At 38.6% G+C, this 27,128-nt stretch overlaps 1 protein-coding gene across 4 annotated transcripts in view; it reads right to left on the bottom strand.

The window, feature by feature from the left end:
- The window catches only part of LOC108701857 (sperm-associated antigen 16 protein), a 474,505-nt gene that overhangs the window by 220,901 nt on the left and 226,476 nt on the right, over positions 1-27,128 (bottom strand). For all 4 annotated transcript variants that reach the window (XM_041576877.1, XM_041576879.1, XM_041576876.1 and 1 more), the window contains one exon: positions 6,568-6,711. In XM_041576877.1, the coding sequence (XP_041432811.1) occupies positions 6,568-6,711 (144 nt within the window). The remainder of the gene's footprint in view (positions 1-6,567; positions 6,712-27,128) is intronic.

The raw sequence follows: 27,128 nt of genomic DNA on the forward strand, positions 1-27,128 counted from the left end.
TGTATATACTGTAGATGATAGATATGAGCAATATGAAAAAAGCAGTCCAAAGCTATATTACATTTGGTTTAGTTGAACTGCAGCCTCATATCTTGGACCAAGAAGAAAAGTTCAAGTCAAACAGAGCAGGAAGCATTTTTACAGGAGGAGACCCTTATGCATTAGTTGTCCCTAAATTTACAGGAGGAGACCCTCATGCATAATTGTCCCTAAATTACTGATTGACGTTTGTGTGGGGTTATTTCTTTCTTCACAAAATTTCTGACAATGCTTTAACCACTGATATTATGTAGGGGAATGCTGGGAATCATCGCCCAGCACCACTGAGTTGAGAAACACCCAATGGTATTGTCCTCTTTCATCTCTTACACACTGTTCTAGAACTTTTGCAAGTCTATTGCATTACCAGAAAACTAAAAATGCTCCTCTTATGCTTTTATCTGCTGTTTATTGTTCCATGCTGCCCTCACAATCTTCAGTACTGACACTTTCTATCCTATTTTGTTCTGCAGTCCATTAACATTTGTTCTTTACACTGTATTTTGTCCATTACATCTATGTATTATGTCCATTTTGGTATATTGGTGTCATAAGACAACACCAAAAACTGTATTATTTACAATAGCACTTTAGAGGTTGGACCAAAACTGTCCTATACTGGAAGTTTGCAAAATGTGAACAGATCCAAGAAATTGGGGGATTCAATGAATGAATAATATGACACAGAGCTGTGGCCAATCAAATCACTTCAGTTGATGAATGTAATTGAATAGGTGCTGCAATTCTCTAAATTTGTGTACAATAATAATAAAATAAGTAATACAAGAATCAATACGTTTTAAATGAGCTGTTTTATACAACTAATTAGTGAATCATGGATAGGGTTCATTTAACTCTAAGGTAAAAGCTAACTGTCGTTTTTATCTTGCTTTTAGCCTTTTGTGCTAATTATCTACTGTCTTATAAAGTTTTATGTGGCCTTGGCAGCCGTTTGACCCTAAGGGTCCTGGATTTCTGTCTGCTGTCTTCTAATGCAATGAAACCCAAAATTGCCTGGCCTCAAGTTTTATAGCAGTGGAAACAGACCTATTAGTAGCAAGGTCTAGCCACACTGTGAATCTTTCTTCTGAGATGCTGCTTTATTTAACCTGGGCCACAGAACACTTTAATAGTGACATTTAGAAGAGCTTGAAGTCATTATTTTGACTAGGGCTGGTTTGACCTCAATATCTTTGTGGCAAGTAAATGTTTTTATTCCAGCATATTGTACATTGTACATTGTTAATTTAGAGTATTCACCAACATAGATAACCAAACCCAAATGATCAAATCCCTTTTTATGAGGCTGTCTGGATGCTGAGAAATTGCAAAGTAGCTGATTATGTTATTAGAGATGGTTAAGTGATGGCAAGGTACAGTAAGGAGGGCTTCCGAATATTATATAGCTGTCTCACTTGACAGGATAATTGTAATAATAAGTGCAGCAGGAGAGAGAGACATTCACTATGAGCGAGTAGAATGCAAAACACAACTATCTTATGGCTGGCTCTATACTCTCCTTCCTTGCATAGATTTATCTTTAATACACATAGAAATTAGTCAGGAATTAATTTCTTCTTTTAAATTCTTTAGATCTTTCTTTCAGTTCAAGATCAAAGACTTTTTTTCATTCATAAATAAATTTTTTTAGTGTATCCTTTTTCTAATGTATTTTTTTTATTGTTATTTGTTAGACATACAGTACACTGGATTCAGTCTTCAGTCTGGGATTCAGCCAAATCCCAGCACTATATTTATAGATATGGTGCTCATTGAAATATCAGTTGCATCTGTAATTGGGGTTGCAGTTTCTGCACTTGACCTCTATAGCCACATAAAATGTATGCATACAGTAAGAGTACGTCAGTTTATTTACTTACACTTTCTTTTAAAACTTCTACGAAAGGTTTGTGTGTTCCTATTCTACCCAATACCACATGATCTAACAGAAATATATCAAGTGCAAGAGTAGGAGCAGTAGTCTGCACCAATATAGACCTATTTAAAATGCTTGAATGTATGTTCCTCATTGTACACATGCCGCTTTCAGAGTATAACTTCTAAACGGAGTGCACTTTAAATATCTTATATATTTTACTCTTGGCTATAGAGTAAGACAGTGTTGCGCAAAATGTTGCTTATGCTGCTTAATATAGCAATCACTGTAATTGTGGGTCAGATTATAATTATGTCATGCAAGAAGCCAATAAAACGTTTGAACCCACTGCGGTCATAAAAGGGCCACATGCAACCTGTGTGTTGTTTTTAGCCATGACATGTAAAAGGCTGTTTCAGGATGCCCATAGACAACTGTTTCAGTTTCTTAGTAAACATTAGGTTGTGGTCAAGAGTACACAGTTTTACACAAGAAAATATAAATAATAATATAAATAAAATATAAGTAAGAAGTGCACAAACAGAAAGCAAACATTTTTATAAGTATGCAGTAGGACAGAAGTGGATTAGTCCCTTTTCTACATTCAGTTTTATCACCACTGCAATATTTTAATTCTCTAGTTAAATTTCCTGGACTTTAAAATGACCAGTGCTAATACACATTTCCCCTGAAGTGTAAATTCATTAGATCTTTCCAGTACACAGCAGAAAGTTTGAATAATAAAACAGTTCACAAAAGAATCACTTCACGCAGTAAGAACAGCACCAGTCTGTTGTGCACAAGTAGAAAGGGGTCCAAGCTGGACTAGCATATGTGCTCATATAAATTACAAGGTATGGTGCTCCAAATTTCCAAAAAACACAATTTTTTAAGAAAACTTTTGAGCCCAAGCATTCCGAATAATAGATCCCTTTACCTAAGATAAATAATGCATGGGTGCCCACATTCACTGTTATGAGGTCTGCTTTCAGCAACCATATCAAGATCTACCACCTAAATTGTACTACCAGAATGTATTGTCAAAATATATAAAGCTGTATTAGAATAAATGCCCTCCCTTTATTTTTAATCTAAAAAATGGAACTGTGAGTACTTTCTACAGGTTACCACCTCATGATCTATAAGCTAGAAATTTTAGGTGGCCCTGAGGGACTGTGAGCATCCAAGGGTAGAAGAAATGTTGACCCGTTACAACATTTTTAATATTTGGTATCAATTAAAAGTTATTTTAAGTAGAGAAAACACCAGCAGTAAACAAAGCTCCACCAGTTGAGCATATACAGTATGCAGATGAGCCTTTGAATAGATTTTCCACATACTGCTTATATAGTAGAAAACTTAATGGCTTTTTGGAGCCAACAATAACTCAAAGCTGCTTGAAGCATGACCAGGATAAATGATCTTTCAGCGCCCATCTTGCGGAATAGGCTTTTCAAGAATCGTATGAGCCAGACAGAATACAATCCCCTTGTTTTCTGTATATGCAAATAGATGTCTCTTTTTTCCAAATTCTTTCAATATGGATACTCTTTTTACCAATAACTACTCAAAAGAGATTGACGCATGAGTCACATAAACTGGTATATTTACCCTTGTTGTATATTTCTGGTCTCCAAACCCTTGTTTCCATCCAAAACAACGTATTCAATCAGTCCAAGTAGATGGGTAAAGAAACCAATCAGCGCAGGTGTACTGCTGCAAGGTGCTTTTATTGAATACACGACATGTTTCGAGCTTTAAAGCTCTTTATCAAGTGTAGAGAGATTGACGCATGACAATGACACACATAGACTGTCCTTATGTCCCAAATGTACATGGCTTCTGTAAAACCACATGGCAGTTCAGGTGAATTGAATAAAGATAATACGGATTGGCCAAGCTATCGATATTTCAGATGGTTCTATTCTGTTGGTGTTTCAACTGTATAGACAGTTTCAAGTTTGTGCCTATAGCCCCTTAGAAAAGCCATCCACTGCACAACTGAACTGGCAGCCCAAGCTTAAAAACAGACTCAAGACAATATTCCAATGACAATCTTGCCTGCAATAGTGCTGCAATAGACAATAGTGCTGCACAAGTTATCTTGCTCTTATCTTACCCAGGGACATTGCTCTATAATTTTTCTGGTCAGTAATTAAACTTCATCCACTAGTGATCATGTGATTTATATGAAATCAAGCTTAGACGTACAATATTGCCTTTTTCACACAAACAACATACCAGCCCTTCCCTAAGCTGGTGAACTACAGCTTCAAGAAGTATTTTCGTATCAGATAATATTGAAACTGTGCCACATCCTCAACTAAAAGGCCAGAGGTTGTTTGTATAGGTACAATATTGGAAATCAGAAACAAAACGGTATATGCAAGGACGCATTTAGATTGGAAGCTTTTATCTTGTGTCTATGGATTTCCTTATGTTGGAATGGCCTGGAAGTGAGGTGTTATAGGTGGTATTGCCCACCAGCACACAGATTCCAGTAGGAAAAATTATGGCCCATAAGTTTTGCTGCCTCCCAACTCACACATTATAAAGTTTTTATAGAATTGAAACAAAAATCAGCAGTATGTCCCACGTCCTAGTGTCTGAATCATATGGCCATGATTTGTACAGATCACAAGATCCCTGACACTGCACTGGCAACCAGAGTCTCACTGGTGAATATTCTTGCATCTGTTATTAATTTTGGGCCACCTACTTTAGAAAGCTAAGGGGCGCCGTGTGACAGATTTACAGAGAGGTTTAGATCCCCTTTAAATATATAGAAGATAAATCCTAACTAAAAATATTACTGTATGAAGTTATTCACCCTGATTTTTGTTCTGACTTTGCTAGAGGTACACAAATTGGCTCATTAGAAGCAGTATGGCTGCTGCACAGAATCAGGAAAAGCTGTTTATTATAAGAAAAATGGTGATATATTCATTAATTTAATAACCCTTATTATTCTTTCAGACTATCCCTATGGTAAACAGGATCTTACAGCTTTATGTATTTTTCCCCTCGCTAGCCAAGGGCAGGCTAATGGGAATGCTTGATTCTAATTTTGATAATTGAGGAAAGAAGAGGAGAGCTATTTAAAAGGATTATAGACTGTTCTAAAACTAATGAGAAATCTCTCCCAGCATCCTGTGTGCCTGAGTCACGGGACGTCATGGTAACAATGATTATTGAAATCTGATTAACATGCCCACCGATGAGCAGCGCAAGCTCAGGCAGTTTTTGTTTTCCGACTGTTTTTCTTTGGATGTTGCGAGGGAGGGGTACGTGGCTCGGTTGTGTTTATATAAATTGGTCTGCAAGTAAAATATATTCTATTCTGTCAAAGTCAATAGATGAGGCAAATATTTTCTTCTGAAATCTGAGTGTTAGTATGGTTGAAGGTTATATAAGATTACTGAAGGCTTAAAGGACTAAATACATTGTGCCTGTAATTATAGTGAATATAGTCTTTTGATATATAAACCAGTATACAACATACACAGTTTTTGATATCTATTGCTTAGAAAATAAATTGTCATTATGTCATTAAGGGATGGTTGCTTTTCTATGCTAGGCCTTCTTATCCTTGCAATCCTTTCTAAACCTTGCAAAGGAAACATCAGGTAAATCAATTGCCTGTTGGCAAATTTTAGTATATGTTTGCAAAACTTCTAAGGTTTGGGGGGGCCAATGTGTCTTCAGAAAGTAAGCGCTGTATCTGTGCATGCACAGTTATAGCCAAATTTCAATCCTGAACAACTGTGCATGCGCCGAAAGCCACGGAAATTGGCGAAGGGTCCTGAAGATTCCCGAAGTGCCGCAAGATGGTGCCTGTGAGCTCCACTGCACTGACTCTGCAATGAGGGGTAATTACCAGCTTAGGGGCATTTACTTGTGTGAACACCTGTGTGGGGGGAGAGCAGGGAGGGAGGGGGGGCTATGGAGGGTAGGTGGTAGGGTTTTTTATTAGCAAGGGGGTTTAGTTTTGCTTCAAGCAATAAATCAAATTCCAATTACTGGGAAAAAGTCCAGACTAAGATTCAAAATATAACCTGTTATTTCAAGTAGAGCACCAAACAACCCCCCCCCAGCCCAAAAAACAGTGATTGTCTGTGGCATCTTGCAGTAACCCCTTTGGCATTTGTCAGAACCTGCCGATTGCAAGCCTAGGCCTGCTGGGAAAATATCATGGAAAATGTAATGAGGAAAACTGGTGCATATGGTTGAAATGAATTGCTATGTGCTTTCGAGCTGAACGACTACATTATATAGCAATAAACCTCATTTGCTGTACATCACAAGAACAAAATATCCTTCCATTACATATTTGCTTTCATACATTAAGTCAGATTCAATTCAGTGAGAAAAAGGTTTATCACATGAAAAGTCATGGACAAGATTCCAATTGAGATGCAGTTCAATTCAGAATTCACGTGAAAACTCTACTGAAGTCTATGGGAAAAAACTGAGTGAGTGAGGAGAAATGTTTTCCCCTTAAATTGAATCTCATCCATGACTTTTCAGGTGATAAATCTTTTTCTCACTGAATTGAAAGTGGCCTGTTATCTGAGAAACTACAATACATGAGTTGGAGATTGGGGGTAAATACAGTTCTAGCCTGTTTCACAGTGCCACATCTATTCACTTACTTTGGATGGAAGCAGCAGCCAGCCAGCCAATCAGTATGTCCTTCACCAGTCATTATGATGTTTCCACTGGGAATGTCCCACATCTTCCAGAGACGATCATCACTGGCGGTTACCAAAATCTCTTTGCGGGGGTGCAGTGCCAAACTGTACAAAAGGTAAAAAGATTTATGTGTGAATAAGTTGCTTCAGATAAACCATTCATCATCATCATAGGGTAATAAATAAAAAATTAACATAGGAAATATATAGTAGGGGGATCTACTCATGCATAAGTACACATATTTAAATCATAATTTTAACAAAAACACAATTGTTGTGTATTGATTCTCAGAGCCATATTTGTTGTTGTAAATGTAACTAGAAATGTTAATGTACATTTCCATGATGCACAAGAATATGAACCTGGTCCCATAATGTTGCCTTCATCTATTTTCAATCTATTTTTTGTTTTTAGCCAGGCCATGCATATATTTTTATGTCTTCAAAGAACATATATACCCCCATTTTGACATGAGCATATGTAGAACTGTGCACAATCATATCCCCCCTTGACTATCACTGTAATGCAACTCCTCCCTCACATACAACAATTCTCCATCCCCAGAAAATGTATTGCAGATGCAGATTGTATCAAAGTCAAAGGATTTAGCGCTATTCGTTTGATTGAACGATCGAAGGAATAATCGTTCGATCAAAGGATTTTAATCCATCGATCAGAAATTGTCTAGAAAGCCTATGGGGACCTTCCCCATAGGCTAACATTGGTGCTCGGTAGGTTTTAGGTGGCAAAGTAGGTGGTCGAAGGTTTTTTTTTAAAGAGACAGTACTTCGACTATCGAATGGTCAAATGGTCGAATAGTCGAACAATTTTTAGTTCGAATGTCGAAGTAGCCAATTAGATTGTCGAAGTAGCCAAAAAAATACTTTTGACTCCAGGTAGCCAATTAGATTGTCGAAGTAGCCAAAAAAATACCTTTGACTCCAGGCACTAAGATGTATTTGATCCCTTGTTGCAAATTGCTTGGGCTCTTGCTTTGCGAAAGAGATATCAGAGCTAGGAATCGCGGCGTGATGCCTTGAGAGTGTCTCCGGATGACGGGAGCTATCTAGCAGAGACACCTGGCTGGTTTCAGTGTTCTTTATCATGACCATACATCAGGTTCCATTACACAGCTATCTATATGCTTGCTACAGTCTGGAAAGAAACTTGAAATGAAAGCGTAGCAAAGCAAAAGTCATTATGAGCTTTCCCAAAACTGTAATCTAGGGTAAAAATGGAATTTATCAAACTTGAGCAACTTTATTATTTATTATAGTGCTAAATGTACTAATGATTTATTTTGCTTGGTTTTGGTTAAGTGTCCCATCAATCAGTAATGTGTATCTACCTGCTCCTATGCCTGTCAGGCAACTGTTGCTTAATGGCTGCTTTTGTAAAGGGCTTAAACAGCTTCTTTCTGCTTTGGGCCAATTTCAAAGAAATGGAATCTGGGACTTGAAGTCACCCTGCTTTGCAAAGAATCTGTGCACTGCCGATTATGGAAGGCAGAGGGACTTCGGGTCCCTGGATTCACATTTATGAAATAAAACAAGGCGAGAGAGAAGGTCAGCATAAAGAACCTTGTGAAATACCGTGTTGGAGTATCTGTGGTCTCTGGAAGATTCAGTAGAGTGAATGCACATTTTCTACATAAGCCCAACATAATGAGTGTCATTAATATACAACCTCTGATGGCTGCAGGTCACTTTATCTAGTTGCTAGATGTAAGTGCAAGTTTATTTGGTCCTGATGCATGCAGCTACACCTAAACTGAATTGAGTAACTGAACCTGGTTTTCAGTTGTGGCTAGTCAATTATGATACATTGAAGACAGAGCATTTTCACAATAAAATACAACAATTCTCCATCCCCAGAAAATGTATTGCAGATGCAGATTGTATCAAAGTCAAAGGATTTAGCGCTATTCGTTTGATTGAACGATCGAAGGAATAATCGTTCGATCAAAGGATTTTAATCCATCGATCAGAAATTGTCTAGAAAGCCTATGGGGACCTTCCCCATAGGCTAACATTGGTGCTCGGTAGGTTTTAGTTGGCAAAGTAGGTGGTCGAAGGTTTTTTTTTTAAAGAGACAGTACTTCGACTATCGAATGGTCGAATGGTCGAATAGTCGAACAATTTTTAGTTCGAATGTCGAAGTAGCCAATTAGATTGTCGAAGTAGCCAAAAAAATACTTTGAAATTCGAAGTATTTTTTATTCTATTCATTCACTCGACCTAAGTAAATGTGCCCCTCTTTGTAATAAGAGTTATTAACCATACTCCACACAACCATTTTTTAAAAAAAACGATATCTTATGGTATCTAACATGAAAGGAACTCTTGTATCTCTCTCTGTTTTGATTCTACAATTGTTTTGCGTTGTATCTGGTATTATAAATGCATTTGGATGATAATGGCTTTTCATGCCCTTAAGCTTTAATATGATTGGCCTTTATTTACAGGGTGCAGGCAATATGCATACTGATGAGCACAAAAGTGGGGTGCCTTTGTGCAGGTTGCATCTATGAAAAACATGTTTTATAAATAATAAGAATTTAATGACTCATTTAGTGACTCTAGCCAGTAGAAGATTGTGTGTTGCATAGTCTGCTTTAATGAACATTTTACTGAAAAAGTCATTATTCTGAGACAAAAAAATGCCACCTTCCAGAAGGTATTGAAAGAGGACTATGAGCAATTTAAATATGCAATGTAATTACCATGTAATTAAGATGGCAACTTTGCAACATTATAATCTACTTACATTCCCTCATAAAACTTTACATGGTATATACTACAAGGTCAAAAGCTGCTTTGTTGCCCAGCAAGATATTGCTGCATTTACAGTGTGCAGAGTGATGTTTACAAGCAACGAATTGAAGTAACCACTCTACAGATGGAGTTACCTTTATATAGTTAATCTTAAGCCATCTCACTATAACTGCACATAGAATGTATATCACTGCAGAAACAAATATCTTGGATACCCAAGATGCACTAAACTGAATTTCAGTGGTAACTCTTCAGTAATGAAACAGCTATGGGAGAAATTTTGGCCTTGAAAGTTAACCATGATCATTCAATTTTGACAGTTTCCTGCAGTTAGGTCATAGCTTCTATTTGAACGTATTATGAATTGTGTTTTCTCCCAAGTGTGTCCATATCACAAATGATTGGCTACATGCTCTCATCACTCTGTTCCCTAAAGCCTCTCCCTATGACAATAATAACTTCAAAATTCAATGCTCCTTTGACTCCAGGCACTAAGATGTATTTGATCCCTTGTTGCAAATTGCTTGGGCTCTTGCTTTGCGAAAGAGATATCAGAGCTAGGAATCGCAGCGTGATGCCTTGAGAGTGTCTCCGGATGACGGGAGCTATCTAGCAGAGACACCTGGCTGGTTTCAGTGTTCTTTATCATGACCATACATCAGGTTCCATTACACAGCTATCTATATGCTTGCTACAGTCTGGAAAGAAACTTGAAATGAAAGCGTAGCAAAGCAAAAGTCATTATGAGCTTTCCCAAAACTGTAATCTAGGGTAAAAATGGAATTTATCAAACTTGAGCAACTTTATTATTTATTATAGTGCTAAATGTACTAATGATTTATTTTGCTTGGTTTTGGTTAAGTGTCCTATCAATCAGTAATGTGTATCTACCTGCTCCTATGCCTGTCAGGCAACTGTTGCTTAATGGCTGCTTTTGTAAAGGGCTTAAACAGCTTCTTTCTGCTTTGGGCCAAACAAGAAAGCATTCTACTGCAGCCTTCACTTCCTAGGCCTCATTTATTATTTGTAAGAGTAATGTAAAGGGAAATATTACACCCACACTCATGCAAATTAACACATTATGTAGTGCGTGCTCAATCTTCCTACCTACCATCAATGCACTTGTTGCACCTTCTGTTTTAAATGAGGGAACCGTATACTTAACACCAGCCACTGACAAGTTGTTAAAAACAGGGCTCCTTTTGTGAATTATAGGACCGTGTGAGCTTTTGATTTTTTGCACCAACTACAAAATTAGAGGAAGTGTAAGAGAACAGAAAAAATCTTAATTCTGGGAAGAAACATTAGCCCCCTGTACAATGTACATACAGTACCACATACCAATGCTGGCAAGATTGTACACCTTGAAAGGACATCCAAACATGGATGCTCAACCACACTATACTTATTTGTTCACAGACTGTAGTCCAGCAACATCAGGATTGTATTATGAAGCAAAAAAAGAGTTTTCCCCAGGGCCAGCCACCCCATTAAAATTCTAAAGAATACTAAAGTAAGAATTAGGGATGCACCGAATCCAGGATTCGGTTCGGGATTCGGCCAGGATTCGGCCGAATCCTTCTGCCTGGCCGAACCGAATCTGAATCCTAATTTGCATATGCAAATTAGGGGGGGGAGGGAAATTGCGTGACTTTTTGTCAGAAAACAAGGAAGTAAAAAATGTTTTCCCCTTCCCACCCCTAATTTGCATATGCAAATTAGGGTTCGGATTTGGTTCGGCCGAATCTTTCCTGAAGGATTCGGAGGTTCGGCCGAATCCAAAAAAGTGGATTCGGTGCATCCCTAGTAAGAATTCCACTTGATCCAAATAAATCAGGCTCCGCTTTTGTATTCTTTTTTAACTGAAGCTGGGAGTTTTAAACAATGACTTCAATCACAAACCAGCAGTATGCCCTTCGCTTAATGTTTGATCCCAATGTAATATCACTCATGCCATCTTATACAATAATATCTGTATGTAAGATAACAGCAAAATGCCTAACACTGAGCTGGTAAAATACCAGTCAAGGTGGGACTGGTATTATCATTTTATCAATGTACCAGCTCCCACTCTATCCCTGCCAGTCACTCTATATCATGCCTTACCCTCTAATTCCATGCCTGAGTTGCCATCCAAGGTGATATAGAAATGGAAATAATTTTAGAACGGAATAAAATTAAACCAAATACAATTCTGAAAGTGTAAGTAAACTAGAAGGCAGTCTTGGTTTGGAAATGCTCTGCACTCTCTTCTGGGCATGTTTCTGTCCAACTCACTTTTTAACTTATGTTTATTGGAGGAATGAAAGATAAACTGCCCTGCTTTTATGGAAGGGGCACACCTGGTTTTATAAGCAAAGTAAAAGCTGAAGAGCTCCAGGGTAAGTAATGGTTCTTCCATACAACTGTTTTATTAGGGAAACAAAAGGTGAAATAGCCATAGGGTGAGTAATGGTTTATCTATATAGTGGATTTTATTAGAGAAAAATAAAGGTATGTTTCAGCTATACAGACATATCCATCAAGGTGCAGATTGTGAAAAAACCTTGCATATTCAATAATCAGGTTTAGACATTTGGGTATTTCATTAGTATTTTTTTCCAGGTTTTGAATCCTATCATTTCTGCTAATAAATTGCATTTGCAGCAGCATCTCTCATAGGCCTACGGGAACATTAACCTTGGCAGAATCTCTGCATAGGATTCAAGAGAGGCCTATTTAGCGTGGCGTAATGTTCCTTCCATCAAGGTGTCACGGAACTATAATATATTAGTTTACTGGCAGGAGATGGACATCCATTCCTCCCACTAACAGTGATGGGGCCATTGTGCTTTGATTTAGACTGACACTGCAAATCTGCATGGCAGATATTATATGACGAGAAGCTTGGGAGCTAAGTGTGCTTTCAGATAACAGAAAATATAAAGACTGACCTTTACTGACCTTGGCCATTAAAGATGTACTACGTGTGTATACGTGAAAAAAACACTGTATTTCTTTATTGTTGGATTTTGTGCTCATAACATTCCATATTATCATAATTGTAACACATATTAAAATATGCACAATAGAAAATAACTTGAATTTGTAAAAGGAAATAGGATTTCCATCCCTGAACTCACCTGCTGAAAAAAATCATCTGTCACTTTCCAGCCTGTATTAAATCATGCATGCAGGTGATTTCACATGCCAGTACAGCGTGCACTCATGGTTTGATGGTTAGAGCAAATGAAAGCACTCAGATGTGTAGTAGGAGCTTTGCATTTATGCAGTTCAGCAATGTCAGACTGATCAAACGGCGCTGTCATACAGTATAACTTCTGCAGACATATTACCCTCATTCTGACTTACTATAGGTATTGGATCTAAAACCTGGAAACCAGTTTTTCCAAAAACACTCTGCTATATGGGAGTGCCATTTTTCATAGTGTCCTTTTTAAATAAAGGGATTACATTAATGCAATGTAATCAGCTTTATCAGTTTCTATTCACTAGAGTTGAGTCAATATTTATGCTATTTTTTTATATTCACATTCTCTTCTTTTTAAAGACTCTGGGGCATATTTATACGTGTAAGTAGAGCTCACAAGAGGGGAGTTCCACAGCTATCCATTCACTTGCATGGGATTCTTAGGGACATATTCAGCAAAGGTTGTTGTCTCTTTAAATGTAAAATGTCCCTCTTGGATGAGAGAGTGATTGCCATTGGTCTTGCAAATGGATTGCCTCTTATTCTCTGTAGTTGTCTTCTCTTTTTTCTTTATTTTTTTGATCAAGCCCTCCACAGAGGTTCAACATATGGTCAGCCATCCCATTTAGCACATACAAAGGTTATGGACATATGAATACACTGCTATATTGGCCATTCAGCCTTAGTTCCAAGAATATTGACCTTCAAGTTTTCAGGAGTATCTAGGGGACATGGTTTGAAACCCACTGGTAACAATAGAAGCTGTTTTGCAATAGTTGACAATTATAGAATTACAAGAAAGGCTAATACATTTGAAAAACATATTAACTTGCTGTTTTTTTTTTTAAAACTATGCAGTGAATGCCACTCCAGAATGGCAGAATATATTCAAGCTTTGCTCTACCCAAGATACCCTGATATTAAAGTTTCTCTGTTTGAGAGAGGTGCCTATGCAGTGAGACACATAGAGCTAGGTACCCAAAATACAGCTCATTTTACAGAACATAACAAGTGCTATGGAAATAGAAAGTGACAGTAAAAAGAAATTCATTCTCCCGCAGAGGCTTCTATTTCCTCACCTCTGCTCCTTGTGCAATGAACGTGCTTTGGAAGGGTCATTCTAAGCCTGCGAGACCTGTCTTAATAATGAAAGACCTATTTTCTAGCAATACGCTGCCCACACCGGAGTTTCACCTACTGGAGGTAGCATTTGTTTGCTATGTACTTAAATCTTAAACAAAAGAAGTCAATATTTTGGAGATATTTAGGGGTAATCAAGAAACTGAGAAGCAATTGTACGATATGGCTCACTTTATTCTGTTACCGCGTTTTGGGGGGCAGCCTATAGATATGGCATTTGTGACATATTTCAATATAATTCTGCTGGAATAGTTCTCAGTTCAGCAAGTACAGAAAATATAGCTAATGCCAATGTGAATAATACAAAGACAAGAGTGTGGCAAGTGACACTGTACTTCACTCACATAATATAGTGCAATAAAGGAAAAAAAAAAGCCTTGAAGGTACTGAAGAACGTTTTGTGAAAAACAGCTTTAGTCATGTACACACTCACCATTGCAAGTGGACCAAAGTAATTCAGATGGTGCCAGCCAAACGTCTCTAGTGGCACATAGTGTGAGAGCTTTTCAACTCTGCCTATTGATAGTTTAACATATAACCACCAATGAAAATCTGGCCAGTTTTTCCCATAAGCTAACAATATGAACATATACATCGGCACCTACTGCAAAGAAATATTTCTCATAGATTAAATAAACTCATGTTGTTGCCCATGGGGATTAACTATGAAGGATGACTTGATCTGAATACCTTCCTCTCCTCCCACGAGGAGGAGACCTTTGCTTCTTACCCCCACATCAATAAGCGGGTCCCCATTGGGTAAGTACAAGACTCTTCTGGTGATCTTGCTCAAGTTGAACACTGAATAGTATAGCAAATAGACAGTATAGAACTGAGGATAACATGGAATAGAAACAGCACAAAGAAAAGGAGATCTGGTCACCTTAAAACTTGAGGCAGGAAACTTTATAAATCAATAAATTAAAAGAGACAATAAAACAATCTAACATAAAAAAACAGCCAAAAAAGAGAATCTCTAGGACATATGTGTGTCATAGTGTTCATTGATAATTTTTGATGGACAAAAGGTGACATACATATTCCAATATGGTATTTATGACAATGACAATAGTTTGGCAATAAGAGCAATATGTAGGAATGTGATCCCACTTTGATGAACATACTGTGTCAGAAATGTCTGCTGGGGGTCTGTTGTCTGCTATTGATTGTCAGTCACTGGAAAGTTTGCTGAATGTGTTTCTATGAAGCTGAGAGGTGTATTTATTAAAAATCACAATTAAAATTGCAATTTGGGGGGAAAAATTTTTGATTTTGTGCTTGTGTTAAAAATCTTGAAGTTTTTCACAATAATCACAGCGACAAATTGATGGAAGATGGGAATCAGATTTTGCCATTTATTTTCAAGAAAGTTGATAAATATCTACTGATGCAAAGTCTTGGAAATCAATCTTGCTTGAAGGCTGAAGATACATTTCCCATTAACTTCGATGACATCTTGACAGGTTAGAGAGACTGGTGAGAAACTGCCATGGGAGTCATTTATTTATTTTATTTTTTTTGCTGTGATTTTGCAAAAAAAGAATTCTCGACTACAGTTATTGATTAATCTTCCTCTTAGAGTAGTTCTTGGTAACCATATTAGAGGGACAATCTGGGGGGACCCTGGAGAGAATGGACTTGCCAAGATGGCTCTGGTGAGGTCTACATGATGCAGGGCAGAATTAGTAATATGACTAAGGGGTCAATGTAATAAACGTAGCAACGTTAGCATCTACTGGTCACCTGATTAACAGCAAACATCAGCATAGACCTGTTGCAACCTACTACCAGCTACTATCAGCTTATTATCATGGTTCTTTTGGCTAGCAAGATCATCTGTCATGGTGAACTACTGACCTGAAATTATCAAGGCGAACTACTGACCTGAAATGTTAATTAATCTGCTCCTAAGAGTCCTGTTTTGGTTACTAATGTCCTTATGAAATCAGATATTACTACATTCCACAATATAAAGGCACAAGAAACAATAGTATAGTCAATACATACTGCATTTAATAATGTCTGTTAGAGTCTACTGAGACTAGATCACAATTTTCTCTTCTAGAAGCAATCTGAAAATGGGATTGTGGAGTTAACAAATGTTAATGTGCTCTCTGCTTCACGCCTTCAGTGTAACAGATTTCACTATGTTATACAGTAGCACAACATGAATGCAAATCTAAAGATTACCTTGGATGAATGCTGTCAAATCTATTTTTCATGATCAAAATGGTCACAATAATATTAGCAGCATTAAAGGTTATGGTTCAACCGCTCTGGGTTTAATGACTCTGCAAAGAATGATCACATTTCTTTGCTCTGTTTTTTAAACTGGGTGGCAATGAACCAGCATTTGATTTGAATGGAAAGTTTATGCATTACTCTTTAAACACAAACAAGGCTAAAGATGGCCCAACATGCCAGTGAATACGGCGATGAGGAAGTGGAAAAGAGTTTACTCGTTTCACATCTTGCTGTTCCAATTGTTGAGACCAATTGTTGAGACTGTTGCACAGAACGAACAGAACAAAGGAAACATGGCCTAGCAATCCAATAGATCTGTCTGTGTAGAAGACCATATAATCTATTTTGGTCTCCCAAGGGCCAGCAAATAGGGAGGAAGCTATAGAGGGGCTGCCTATATAGGTAGAGAAGGCAAAACATTAACCAAAAAAATGAAAACCCTCTGTTCGGATTGGCCCAGCCCATACAGATCACCAGTGTATGGTCCCTTAAAAGGGAGGACATAGCATTTACTGCCATAATTGTCAAGAAAAAAAAAAAAATTATATATATATATTGATAAAGGGGCTTGCCCCGAAACGTTGCACGTTCGCACGAAATAAATAGCAAGGGGTAACCCTGCACTTTAATTGCCTTGAGTGCCAGTGTATTCCTATACAACTCGCTTTTAAGGGACCATACACTGTACCATACTATATCTGTAAAATAAAAGCATCTTAAAATCTGGCCTTTAGTGTTTCCTGTGTTAAAAAAAAAAATAATAATAACTTAGTAGTAACTCTTACCCAGCCATTGTAACACTAGTCATATGCAATGGATTGCAGCACTGAAAAGTCACCAACTGCTAATCTTCGTCAATGTTTTCATGGGAAGATAAGAAATATCTAAATGCTCTAATAAACAATTCCTCTAATTCCATCATCATAATCTGCAGTTTCTTCGGAGATTTAAGTGGATTTTTCGTAGCAGTTTCTAGCATGGCTTCTTTTGAGACACGGCCAGGCATTAAGCTATGATGGATGACCTGAGTGTTTTGAGATTTTTAGCTTTTAAAATTAATGCTGACTTCCTATTGTGTCTCCATTAATCTGTTTCTAATGACAAGGGGTTTTCTTTACGAAGTACCTTGCAAAATGAAAAGGGACTATTCTGTTTAGAATGTGTTCCACAAAAAGTGACCTTGGCTTTACTGGAAAATTGTCAATTTCTGACACAGCATCAAACAAAGCCGAATCTTGCATATAATATATAATATATCTATATATATATACACATATACATGTAGGTCCTTCGCTGAGGGACTTCTAACATTATGGTTTGCTTCTTCTGTTTTGTAAAACTCATGAAAAGGGCAGGTGTGGATACTGACTCACATAATAGAAGTAGCAATACATTTTTTTTTTAAGATACATAGCTTCAAACAGGTATTCACCTGTGTTTTATTCACAGCAGGGTAATTCAAAATTGTATAACTCAACACAAGATAGTTACAATGATTTTACTCACAAAAGGTTTTTCTTTCCTGTTCCAAAACTACATAAGTTAAGCCTCACTTCTTCTTACTTTCTGGACAGGAAAATATAATGTAGCCCCACCCCTTTATCACAGGTGATTATTCAGCCTGTGAAGGTTCAACACCTGCACTGACTTTTTCAGCCTGAGTGAACCCAGTCCTTGTTATTTTCCTCGTCTGCTGTTTTTCATAGAGCATTCTGGGGGTGTCATACATACCCTCTAGAGTTTTATGTAATACATTTGTACATTAATTGTATATATGTAATTAATAAATATGTAATACACAATATTTATACACAACATCCTAATTAGATGCCCGTAGTGAGAAAATCATCTTATTATCTGTATCTGATCTATTTAATGGCACATAGGGCATTATCTAAGAGTGATGTTTCACTCTCAGCCATCACGTCAATTGAGACAGTTCTCTGTGTTTATGTCTCTTTATTTATGTATTGACAAGAGAAATAATAATACACAGCCAATGAATAGTATATATACATACATATATATATATATATATATATATATATATATATATATATATATATATATATATATATATACACACACACACACACAGTATATTTCTGCAGAATATGTAATGTCCTTCTACATACAGAGGAAGCATCTTGTGATAAACTCTAACACTGTCTCCAAAGACAATCTCTATCTATAAACTGCACATATGTGCAATTAAATTCTTGTTTCTAGCTGCCAAAGAACAAGGCAGTACCTTTTCTGAACAGTACACTGTGGTATTTTATAGAAAGACCAACCACTTGGTCGGAGCAATTTAGTGCAAGCTAGGGAGAGGATAAATGTTCAAAAATATCTAGTGTGCCTTACCCCCCCCCCACCTTTCAGTGAATGACTTGGCTTACCTTTCAATTATTATTGTGTTTTTTTTATAGTATTGGCATTTTATGGGAGGCTATACTACAGTCAGACCAAACTGAAACAATGACAAGACTTTGAGCTTCCCTCGGTCTGGTTGACATGCAGCGGTGGTTTATAGGCAGAAACAAGCAATCTGATTTCTTTTTCCAATACTTATTAAAATGCATATTTTCTCTTGACAATTGTAGCTTCGTAAATATGACATGAGAATGCTCCTATAAACTAGAAATTTATTCCGAATTCAGCGAGAGATGCCACAAAAGTAATTTTCAAATATTTGGCCTCTGCAGCATACAAATAGTCACATTTGCTAATGAATGTTTAATGCAGAGCATACATCAGATGTGCCCCACTGGTCTTCTCCCTGTGAGGAAAAGGCAGTCGGTGTTCTTCTTCTTAATGTTCTCTCCCACAATGACCATATTAATGATACTGGGTTTTGCAGGATACAATGCTTTTTAACTCTCATCATACTGTAAAAAGCCATTCTGACAAAGAGAACTTTAGTAAGGGGCAGATATTGGTCTGGGCAAGTACACAGTTTTATTGTAAATGTTGACCAATGTCTTCTTAACTCTTTTATGTAACTGGTCACATTTGTAATATATCAAAAAAGCAGTGCAGTTAATAACTGGCTTGTAGTCTGCAGTTCTAGCTAAGTACAGAAATGAGCATTAAGAACTGTCTTATCTTTACAAATATTTGTCAGCGTCTAGTTTCCTGAAAAGGTGGGAAAGCTTCCATTATATGCTGGGAAAATTATTGGTGGCTTTATCTTTTATTCATATAAAGGAACTGATGTTGGGCAATCAGGCTTGGTGTGCATAGATGTTCTAATTTATCCCACAGGAGCTCAGGGCTCTGTGCAGACTAGGCAAGTTATTTCACTACCATGTTTGCCAACCTATTTCTTGCAGTGCTTACTTTGTGCCCAGTGTTATTATCAGACTTATGAAGAAGGTAAATGTATGATGTAGTGGTATATGTGTCTTCAAAGATGGGTGTGGACGGAATAGCCAAGTTTGGCCATATAGTTTAGATTACTGCAGTTCCACTGCAGTAAAAGTGTTGCAAATAAGTACCTAGAAGCTTATAGGCACTTATCACACCTCCCAACTGTCCCATTTTCAGAGGGACAGTCCCTCTTTTAAAAGCTAAACCCGCAGTCCATCGTTTGTACTGGAAAGTCACGATTTTCTCTGCACAGAACAGGCAGAAAACGCAACAAAGTTTCTATCTTAATTGGCTTTTGGCATAGAGCCCAGAACAGCCACAGCTGCAGATAAGATACTTTTGTAAACATTTTGAGGTAAGCAAATAAGTAATTGTAACAATATAAGATAACAGGTCTCTTGGGAGAAGCTAGACTCACAGCTTGAAGGGCAATTCACTTTCATTAGCAAAACTGTAATAAATGAAAAAAACACAGAAATATGTTCAAACTTTAATAGCCTGCCAAATTTTGTAAAATGAACATGGTAATTAGAGGGTGTGACCACAAAAATGGGCATGGTCAAAAAATTTGCTGCACTCCCTGTTTTCCTTATAGGAGATAGCCAGGGAGGAGAAATCAAGCGCTGCATGATGGATAGTCGCCGTGTTGCCTTTCTGAAGTGGAGTGCAAGCGGAGTTTCAGTAAGTTATTTCTTAATAGAGAAATATAGAATTTGTGGGGGGTTTTTTTTCTTTTTTTTTTCTTCTACACAAACACATTTTTTTAAAAAAAAATGATGTTACTGATCCTTTAAGAAATCAATAGCCTTTGGGTACTATATGACAACTCTTTCACAAACAAGAAGACAGGAGGACTATAGTACATGCAACATGCTCACAGTACCTCAGACTATCTGTATAAAAGCTTAGGTTCCAGATTAAAAACTAACCACATTCTAACTTTCATAGAAATCAAGAGTAACTACTATAACCTATGGCGTTTGATAGACTCTTGAGAAAACATTATGCAGTCTTGTTAGCAAGACATTACCAGGTTTTAACATTGCTACAAACATCAAATCTCTAGCAAAAATGTAGACAGTAAAGATCAGTATAATGTTTCTGAACCAAAATAGCAATTATATGCCACATCAGCTGTACTTTATAGGATGTCAATTGTAATGAGCAAATTTATTCGCCAGCCATGGATTCGCGTGAAATTCCAAATTTTGCCATGTTCGATTTTTTTCATAAAACTGCAGCAAAAAATTGCCATGGAAATGTTTGCAGCGAAAAAACCCCACTGACTTTATTGCATTTGGAGAAAAAAGTCACCATAACAAAAAACGCCCATTGACTTTAATACATTAGGACAAAAAAGTCGCCATAAGAAAAAAGGCCCAATGACTTTAATGCATTTGGAGCAATTAAAATTGTCGCTCGTAAAAACAACCATTGACTTCAATGCATTTCGCGAAATTTCGCTCGTCGGTAGATAGCACTTATATGAAGGTAAATTACAAAGATATTAGCAGTCACTTAGAAATTGTGTGTCCAGGTGATGTTACAAGGCCACAGGGTTTATTGTAATTACTGTATATACTCGAGTATAAGCCGACCCGAGTATAAGCCGAGGTACCTAATTCTACCTACGAAAACTGGGAAAACTTATTAACACGAGTATAAGCCTAGACACAACTACAGCCCTGTCTCCCAGCAGCGCACATTCTGCCAAAGCGACCCCCCCCAGCGATCAACCGGACTTCTTTGCAAAGTTTATGGTGACAGAGAATTGACAAACGGATTACTGTGTGCATTGTCCCACTACCATGTGCAGAGGGCGCTGTGTGATATTGCCATGATTGTTAATCCTTCATATAACCAACAGAGGGCGCTGTGTGATATTGCAGTCACTGTTATTCTTTCATATAACCAACAGAGGGCGCACTGTTATTCTTTCATATAACCAACAGAGGGCGCTGTGTGATATTGCACTCACTTATTCTTTCATATAACCAACAGACGGCGCTGTGTGATATTGCAGTCTCTCCCCAAGTGAACTGTTGGTATAGGAATGATTAAAAGTGATTGCAATCTCAGCTACTGCCCGCTGACCCGAGTATAAGCCGAGGTAGACTTTTTCAGCACATTTTTGATGCTGAAAAACTCGGCTTATACTCGAGTATATACGGTATACTCATATGACTTATAGGCAATTTTTTAATTTACAAAGAAAATTCCAAGTAACATTGCTACTAATACAGGCTCATACTGGCCTGCCAGAGTGCAAGAGCGTCTACCTCTGTACCATGATCATAGTCACCCACATGCATGGACAATTCCTGGCAACCTTTTATTATTCCTAGAATAAGCCTAGTCCTTATAATACAGGATTGCTGGTGTCCCTATTTCAAGAGACTTATATCTTGTATATGGTAAAGCTATTATCTTACAGCACCAATATCACAATTGAAACAATTGTAACCATATCTGCAGAGCATAACACAGAAGTTAATGTATTGTGTTGTGTTATTTATTAGTATATTTAATGTCAGAAATGAATTGTTTGACCATAAAACACACAGCCTAGAGTGATTAATACATAAAATCATCAAATTATTAACTAGGAGAGTGTTGCAAGATGTTTCTCCAAGAACAAAGATGCCTATAATGTGTGTGTGGATCTGTAGTGATCAATGTGTCTCTTCCTTGCTCAGCAAGTCTTAAGCCTCCATGTGCATATAACTCTGGTTAGAACTGATGAACAGTTCAGAAAGGTGATTCATGTTCAATTATCCCAGCCAGACATAACACAGTCAAACCAAAAGTGATGGGAGTCTTTCTGAGCTGACGTGGTATTGCCGCACTGGATTTGATGCAGGCAGGAAATCAAAATGAATCTTTTCATTATGCAAAAAAGTTGGATCACTACAAATAGCAAATGAGGCGCATTTAACCTGATTTAAATTATGCATTTAATGAAGAGCTCAATTTAGGTTTTCAAGAGCTAACATATATTAATCAATCCTCAGGTCAATAAGAAAAAAACAGACAAAATGGAATCTGTAACAATGGAGAAATAACTTATTATGGTTTGAAAAGTTACCTGCAACCCACTGTAGAGCAAAAAGGCAATGTGAAGTTAAGGAAAGATTAACAAAAAGCAAAGTTCAAAAATAAAAAAACATTCAAACAACAGGTTTCAAATACCAATATGATGCCACTAGTTATAAAGAGAGGAAAGAGCGAGTCAGTGATGTCAACAAATGTTTGTGAACATGTAAAGGGAATAAACCTGGTTAATCTGTGGTTATTAACCAATGTCTGCATCAACACGTTGGCTTAATTTTAAGATTCCCACTAAGGTATTGAGGATGCAGAATATATACTAGTCTGGGATACCACTTAAGCTCAGTTAAAATCAGTTGCCAGCAACTACTACCAAGTTGTCTGGGCTTTTATAACAAACTGCATGACCACAAAAGTCGGGCCAAACCCACCAATGCATCAGTGGAATAAAAGGTCTACTAATACATAAGGCACAAAAAAAACAATCACTAAGGAATAACTGCAAACAAACATACTGATCTGGATATAGATGCCTTTAAATTGTATCATATCACCCTGTCACACAAAAATCTTGAATGATCTACACATTCCCATAAATATCTTGCATTTGAATTGTTTTATTAAAAGGATATATTAGGTATGGCCTAGGCGGAGGTAAAAAAATATATATATACATAGATGCCAAAACAAGGGGCACCTACAAACTGGTGGGAATAACCTTATATAACGCAAGCATCTAATATCTTTAGCCAGCATTAGTTAATGTTTTTTGCGTTTCTTTCATTTTTATAATTGAAAGAACAACCCTATATTCAAGAACTATTGCCTCCCTGTTGAAAAAGCCCCAGAAGTACCAGGAAGAGAAGCATTTGGAAGACTTGGTTTGACACCCATTTTGGTGAAGACTTTTTGCAGATGCTTTGTGGGTAGGGATGTAGCGAACGTCGGAAAAAAAGTTCGCGAACATATTCGCGAACTTGCGTCAAAAATGCGAACGGTTCGCGAACGTCGCGAACCCCATAGACTTCAATGGGAAGGCGAATTTTAAAAGCTAGAAAAGACATTTCTGGCCAGAAAAATGATTTTAAAGTTGTTTAAAGGGTGCAACGACCTGGATAGTGGCATGCCAGAGGGGGATCAAGGGCAAATATGTTTCTAAAAAATCCATTGTTGACACAGCGCTGCGTTTTGTGCTGTAAAGGGCAGAAATCACACTACATTTCTAAACCTGTGTAATAAAATGCTTTAAAACGTCCGGCGTCTACATGCCAATCAAGTCGTGTAAAGGTTACAGCCTGTTCACACGCAAAGACGAAACGCGGCGCTTACTGCAACGCAAAAAAACGCAAAGAGCTTTAATGAATGATACCGTCAAGTGAGCAAATGATAGTTGTTAATTACTAGTTGAGCTTGTCACCTCCAGGATGTTCGTCCTGTTGGTGGCAATATTTCTGTAGTGGTGTGTTTAGCAGTCACCGTGCTTGTGCGCACGGTCAGGCAGAGGTAATTCAATGTACAGTGAAGTGAACCAAAAAACACTGATTCTGCAGTGTGGGCCCAGTTTTGGTCTACTTTATTGATCACCTGCGGTGACCATAAAAGATGCGATTTTGCCACTGTTGCAGAACCCTGAAAAATTAGGCATGTGTACTTTCCTGAAAAATTATGTTTTTTTTGTCGCAGCCACTGAAGCAGAAGGCCAGAAACAATATGCCATATAAATGCTGAAAATATTATTTTTTTTTTGTCGCAGCCACTGCAGCACAGAGGCCAGAAAAAATATGCCATATAAATGCAAACAATATTAATTTTTTTTTGTCGCAACCACTGCAGCACAGAGGCCAGGAAAAATATGCCATATAAATGCTGAAAATATTAATTTTTTTTTGTCGCAGCCACTGCAGCACAGAGGCCAGGAAAAATATGCCATATAAATGCTGAAAATATTAATTTTTTTTTGTCGCAGCCACTGCAGCACAGAGGCCAGGAAAAATATGCCATATAAATGCTGAAAATATTCATTTTTTTTTGTCGCACCCACTGCAGCACAGAGGCCAGAAAAAATATGCCATATAAATGCTGAAAATATTCATTTTTTTTTGTCACAGCCACTGAAGCACAGAGGCCAGAAAAAATATGCCATATAAATGCTGAAAATAGTCATTTATTTTTGTCGCAGCCACTGAAGCACAGAGGCCAGAAAAAATATGTCATATAAATGCTGAAAATATTCATTTATTTTTGTCACAGCCACTGAAGCACAGAGGCCAGAAACAATATGCCATATAAATGCTGAAAATATTCTTTTTTTTTTTGTCACAGCCACTGAAGCACAGAGGCCAGAAAAAATATGCCATATAAATGCTGAAAATATTCATTTTTTTTGTCACAGCCACTGAAGCACAGAGGCCAGAAAAAATATGCCATATAAATGCTGAAAATATTCATTTATTTTTGTCGCAGCCACTGAAGAACAGAGGCCAGAAAAACTCAGGATTTACCTGGATTCAAATTAAACCAGTAGGGTTTGCACCCTAGTTTGTAACGGTGGTGGAGGGAGGAGGACGCTAAAGGACAGCTGTGTGTGGAGTCATGAGGCGTGCAGAGAAGGACAGCTGCATGGGGAGTCAGAAACTCAGAACAAGTCTTCCGGCGTGCAGTAACCCTCCGAGATCCACCCCTCATTCATTTTAATAAAGGTCAGGTAATCCACACTTTTGTGACCTAGGCGAGTTCTCTTCTCAGTTACAATCCCTCCTGCTGCACTGAAGGTCCTTTCTGAGAGGACACTTGAGGCGGGGCAAGACAAGAGGTTCATGGCAAATTGTGACAGCTCTGGCCACAGATCAAGCCTGCGCACCCAGTAGTCCAGGGGTTCATCGCTCCTCAGAGTGTCGATATCTGCAGTTAATGCCAGGTAGTCCGCTACCTGCTGGTTGAGGCGTTCTTTGAGGGTGGATCCAGAAGGGTTCTGGCGCTGCCTTGGACAAAAAAACATTTGCATGTCTGACGTTACAGAGTGGCCAACGTGCTTTGTCCTTGCAGGTGCGCTCGTGGCAGGATTACTGGCACCTCTGCCCCTGGAATGTTGATGAGTTCCTGAAGTGACATCACCCTTAAAAGCATTGTACAACATGTTTTGCAGGCTGGTTTGTAAATGCAGCATCCTTTCAGACTTGTGGTATGTTGGTAACATTTCTGCCACTTTATGCTTGTACCGAGGGTCTAGTAGAGTCGCGACCCAGTACAGGTCCTTCTCCTTAAGCCTCTTGATACGGGGGTCCTTCAACAGGCATGACAGCATGAAAGACCCCATTCTCACAAGGTTGGATGCAGAGGTATCCATCTCCGCTTCCTCGTTATCAAGGACTGCATCATCCACGGTCTCCTCCCCCCAGCCACGTACAAGACCAGGGGTCCCCAAAAGGTCACCACTAGCCCCCTGTGAAGCCTGCTCCTGTTGGTCCTCCTCCTCCACAAAGCCACCTTCCTCCTCTGACTCCACTTCTGACACCTCCCCCTGCGTTGCAGCAGGTGCCTGGGTTCGTTCTGGTGATTCCGACCAGAAATCGTGCACTTCCTGCTCCTCGTCACGCTGGTCTACAGCCTCATCTGTCACTCGTCGCACGGCACGCTCCAGGAAGAAAGCAAAGGGTATTAGGTCGCTGATGGTGCCTTCGGTGCGACTGACCATATTTGTAACCTCTTCAAAAGGGCGCATGAGCCTGCAGGCATCGCGCATAAGCACCCAGTAACGGGGGAAAAAAATCCCCAGCTCTGCAGATCCAGTCCTACCACCCAGTTCAAACAGGTATTCGTTGACGGCTCTTTGTTGTTGCAGCAGACGTTCCAACATGAGGAGCATTGAATTCCAGCGAGTCTGGCTGTCGCAAATCAAACGCCTGACTGGCATGTTGTACTGCTGCTGAATGTCAGCAAGGCATGCCATGGCTGTATAGGAACGTCTGAAATGGGCCGACACCTTCCTGGACTGCCTGAGAACGTCCTGGAATCCTGGGTACTTTGAGACAAAACGTTGGACTATTAAATTCAGAACATGTGCCATGCAGGGCACATGTGTTAAATTTTCCAGTCTCAGTGCTGCCAACAGATTGCTTCCATTGTCACACACCACTTTTCCGATCTTCAGTTGGTGTGGGGTCAGCCACCGATCGGCCTGTGACTGCAGAGATGACAGGAGTACAGATCCGGTATGGTTTCTGCTTTCCAGGCACGTCATCCCCAAGACAGCATAACAACGGCGTACCTGGCACGTCGAATAGCCTAGGGGGAGCTGGGGGTGCACAGGTGTGGAGGAGGAGGACCCAGCAGCAGAGGAGGAAGAAGAGGAAGAAGACGAGGTAGAGAGCGAAGGAGGAGTAGAGGTGGTGGCAGAACCGCGTGCAATCCGTGGCGGTGACACCAACTCCACTGTCGTTGTTGAGCCACACATTCCCTGCTTCCCAGCCATTACCAAGTTCACCCAGTGGGCAGTGTAGGTGACATACCTGCCCTGACCATGCTTGGAGGACCATGCGTCAGTAGTCATATGGACCTTTGGCCCAACACTAAGTGACAGAGATGCGGTGACTTGGCTCTGCACATGGTGGTACAGGTGTGGTATTCCCTTTTTTGAAAAAAAATTGCGGCTGGGTACCTTCCACTGCGGTGTCCCAATTGCTACAAATTTGCGGAAGGCCTCAGAGTCCACCAGCTGGTATGGTAAAAGCTGGCAGGCTAAGAGTGCAGACAAGCC

Source organism: Xenopus laevis, chromosome 9_10L (assembly GCF_017654675.1).
Source record: "Xenopus laevis strain J_2021 chromosome 9_10L, Xenopus_laevis_v10.1, whole genome shotgun sequence".
NCBI lineage: Eukaryota > Metazoa > Chordata > Amphibia > Anura > Pipidae > Xenopus > Xenopus laevis.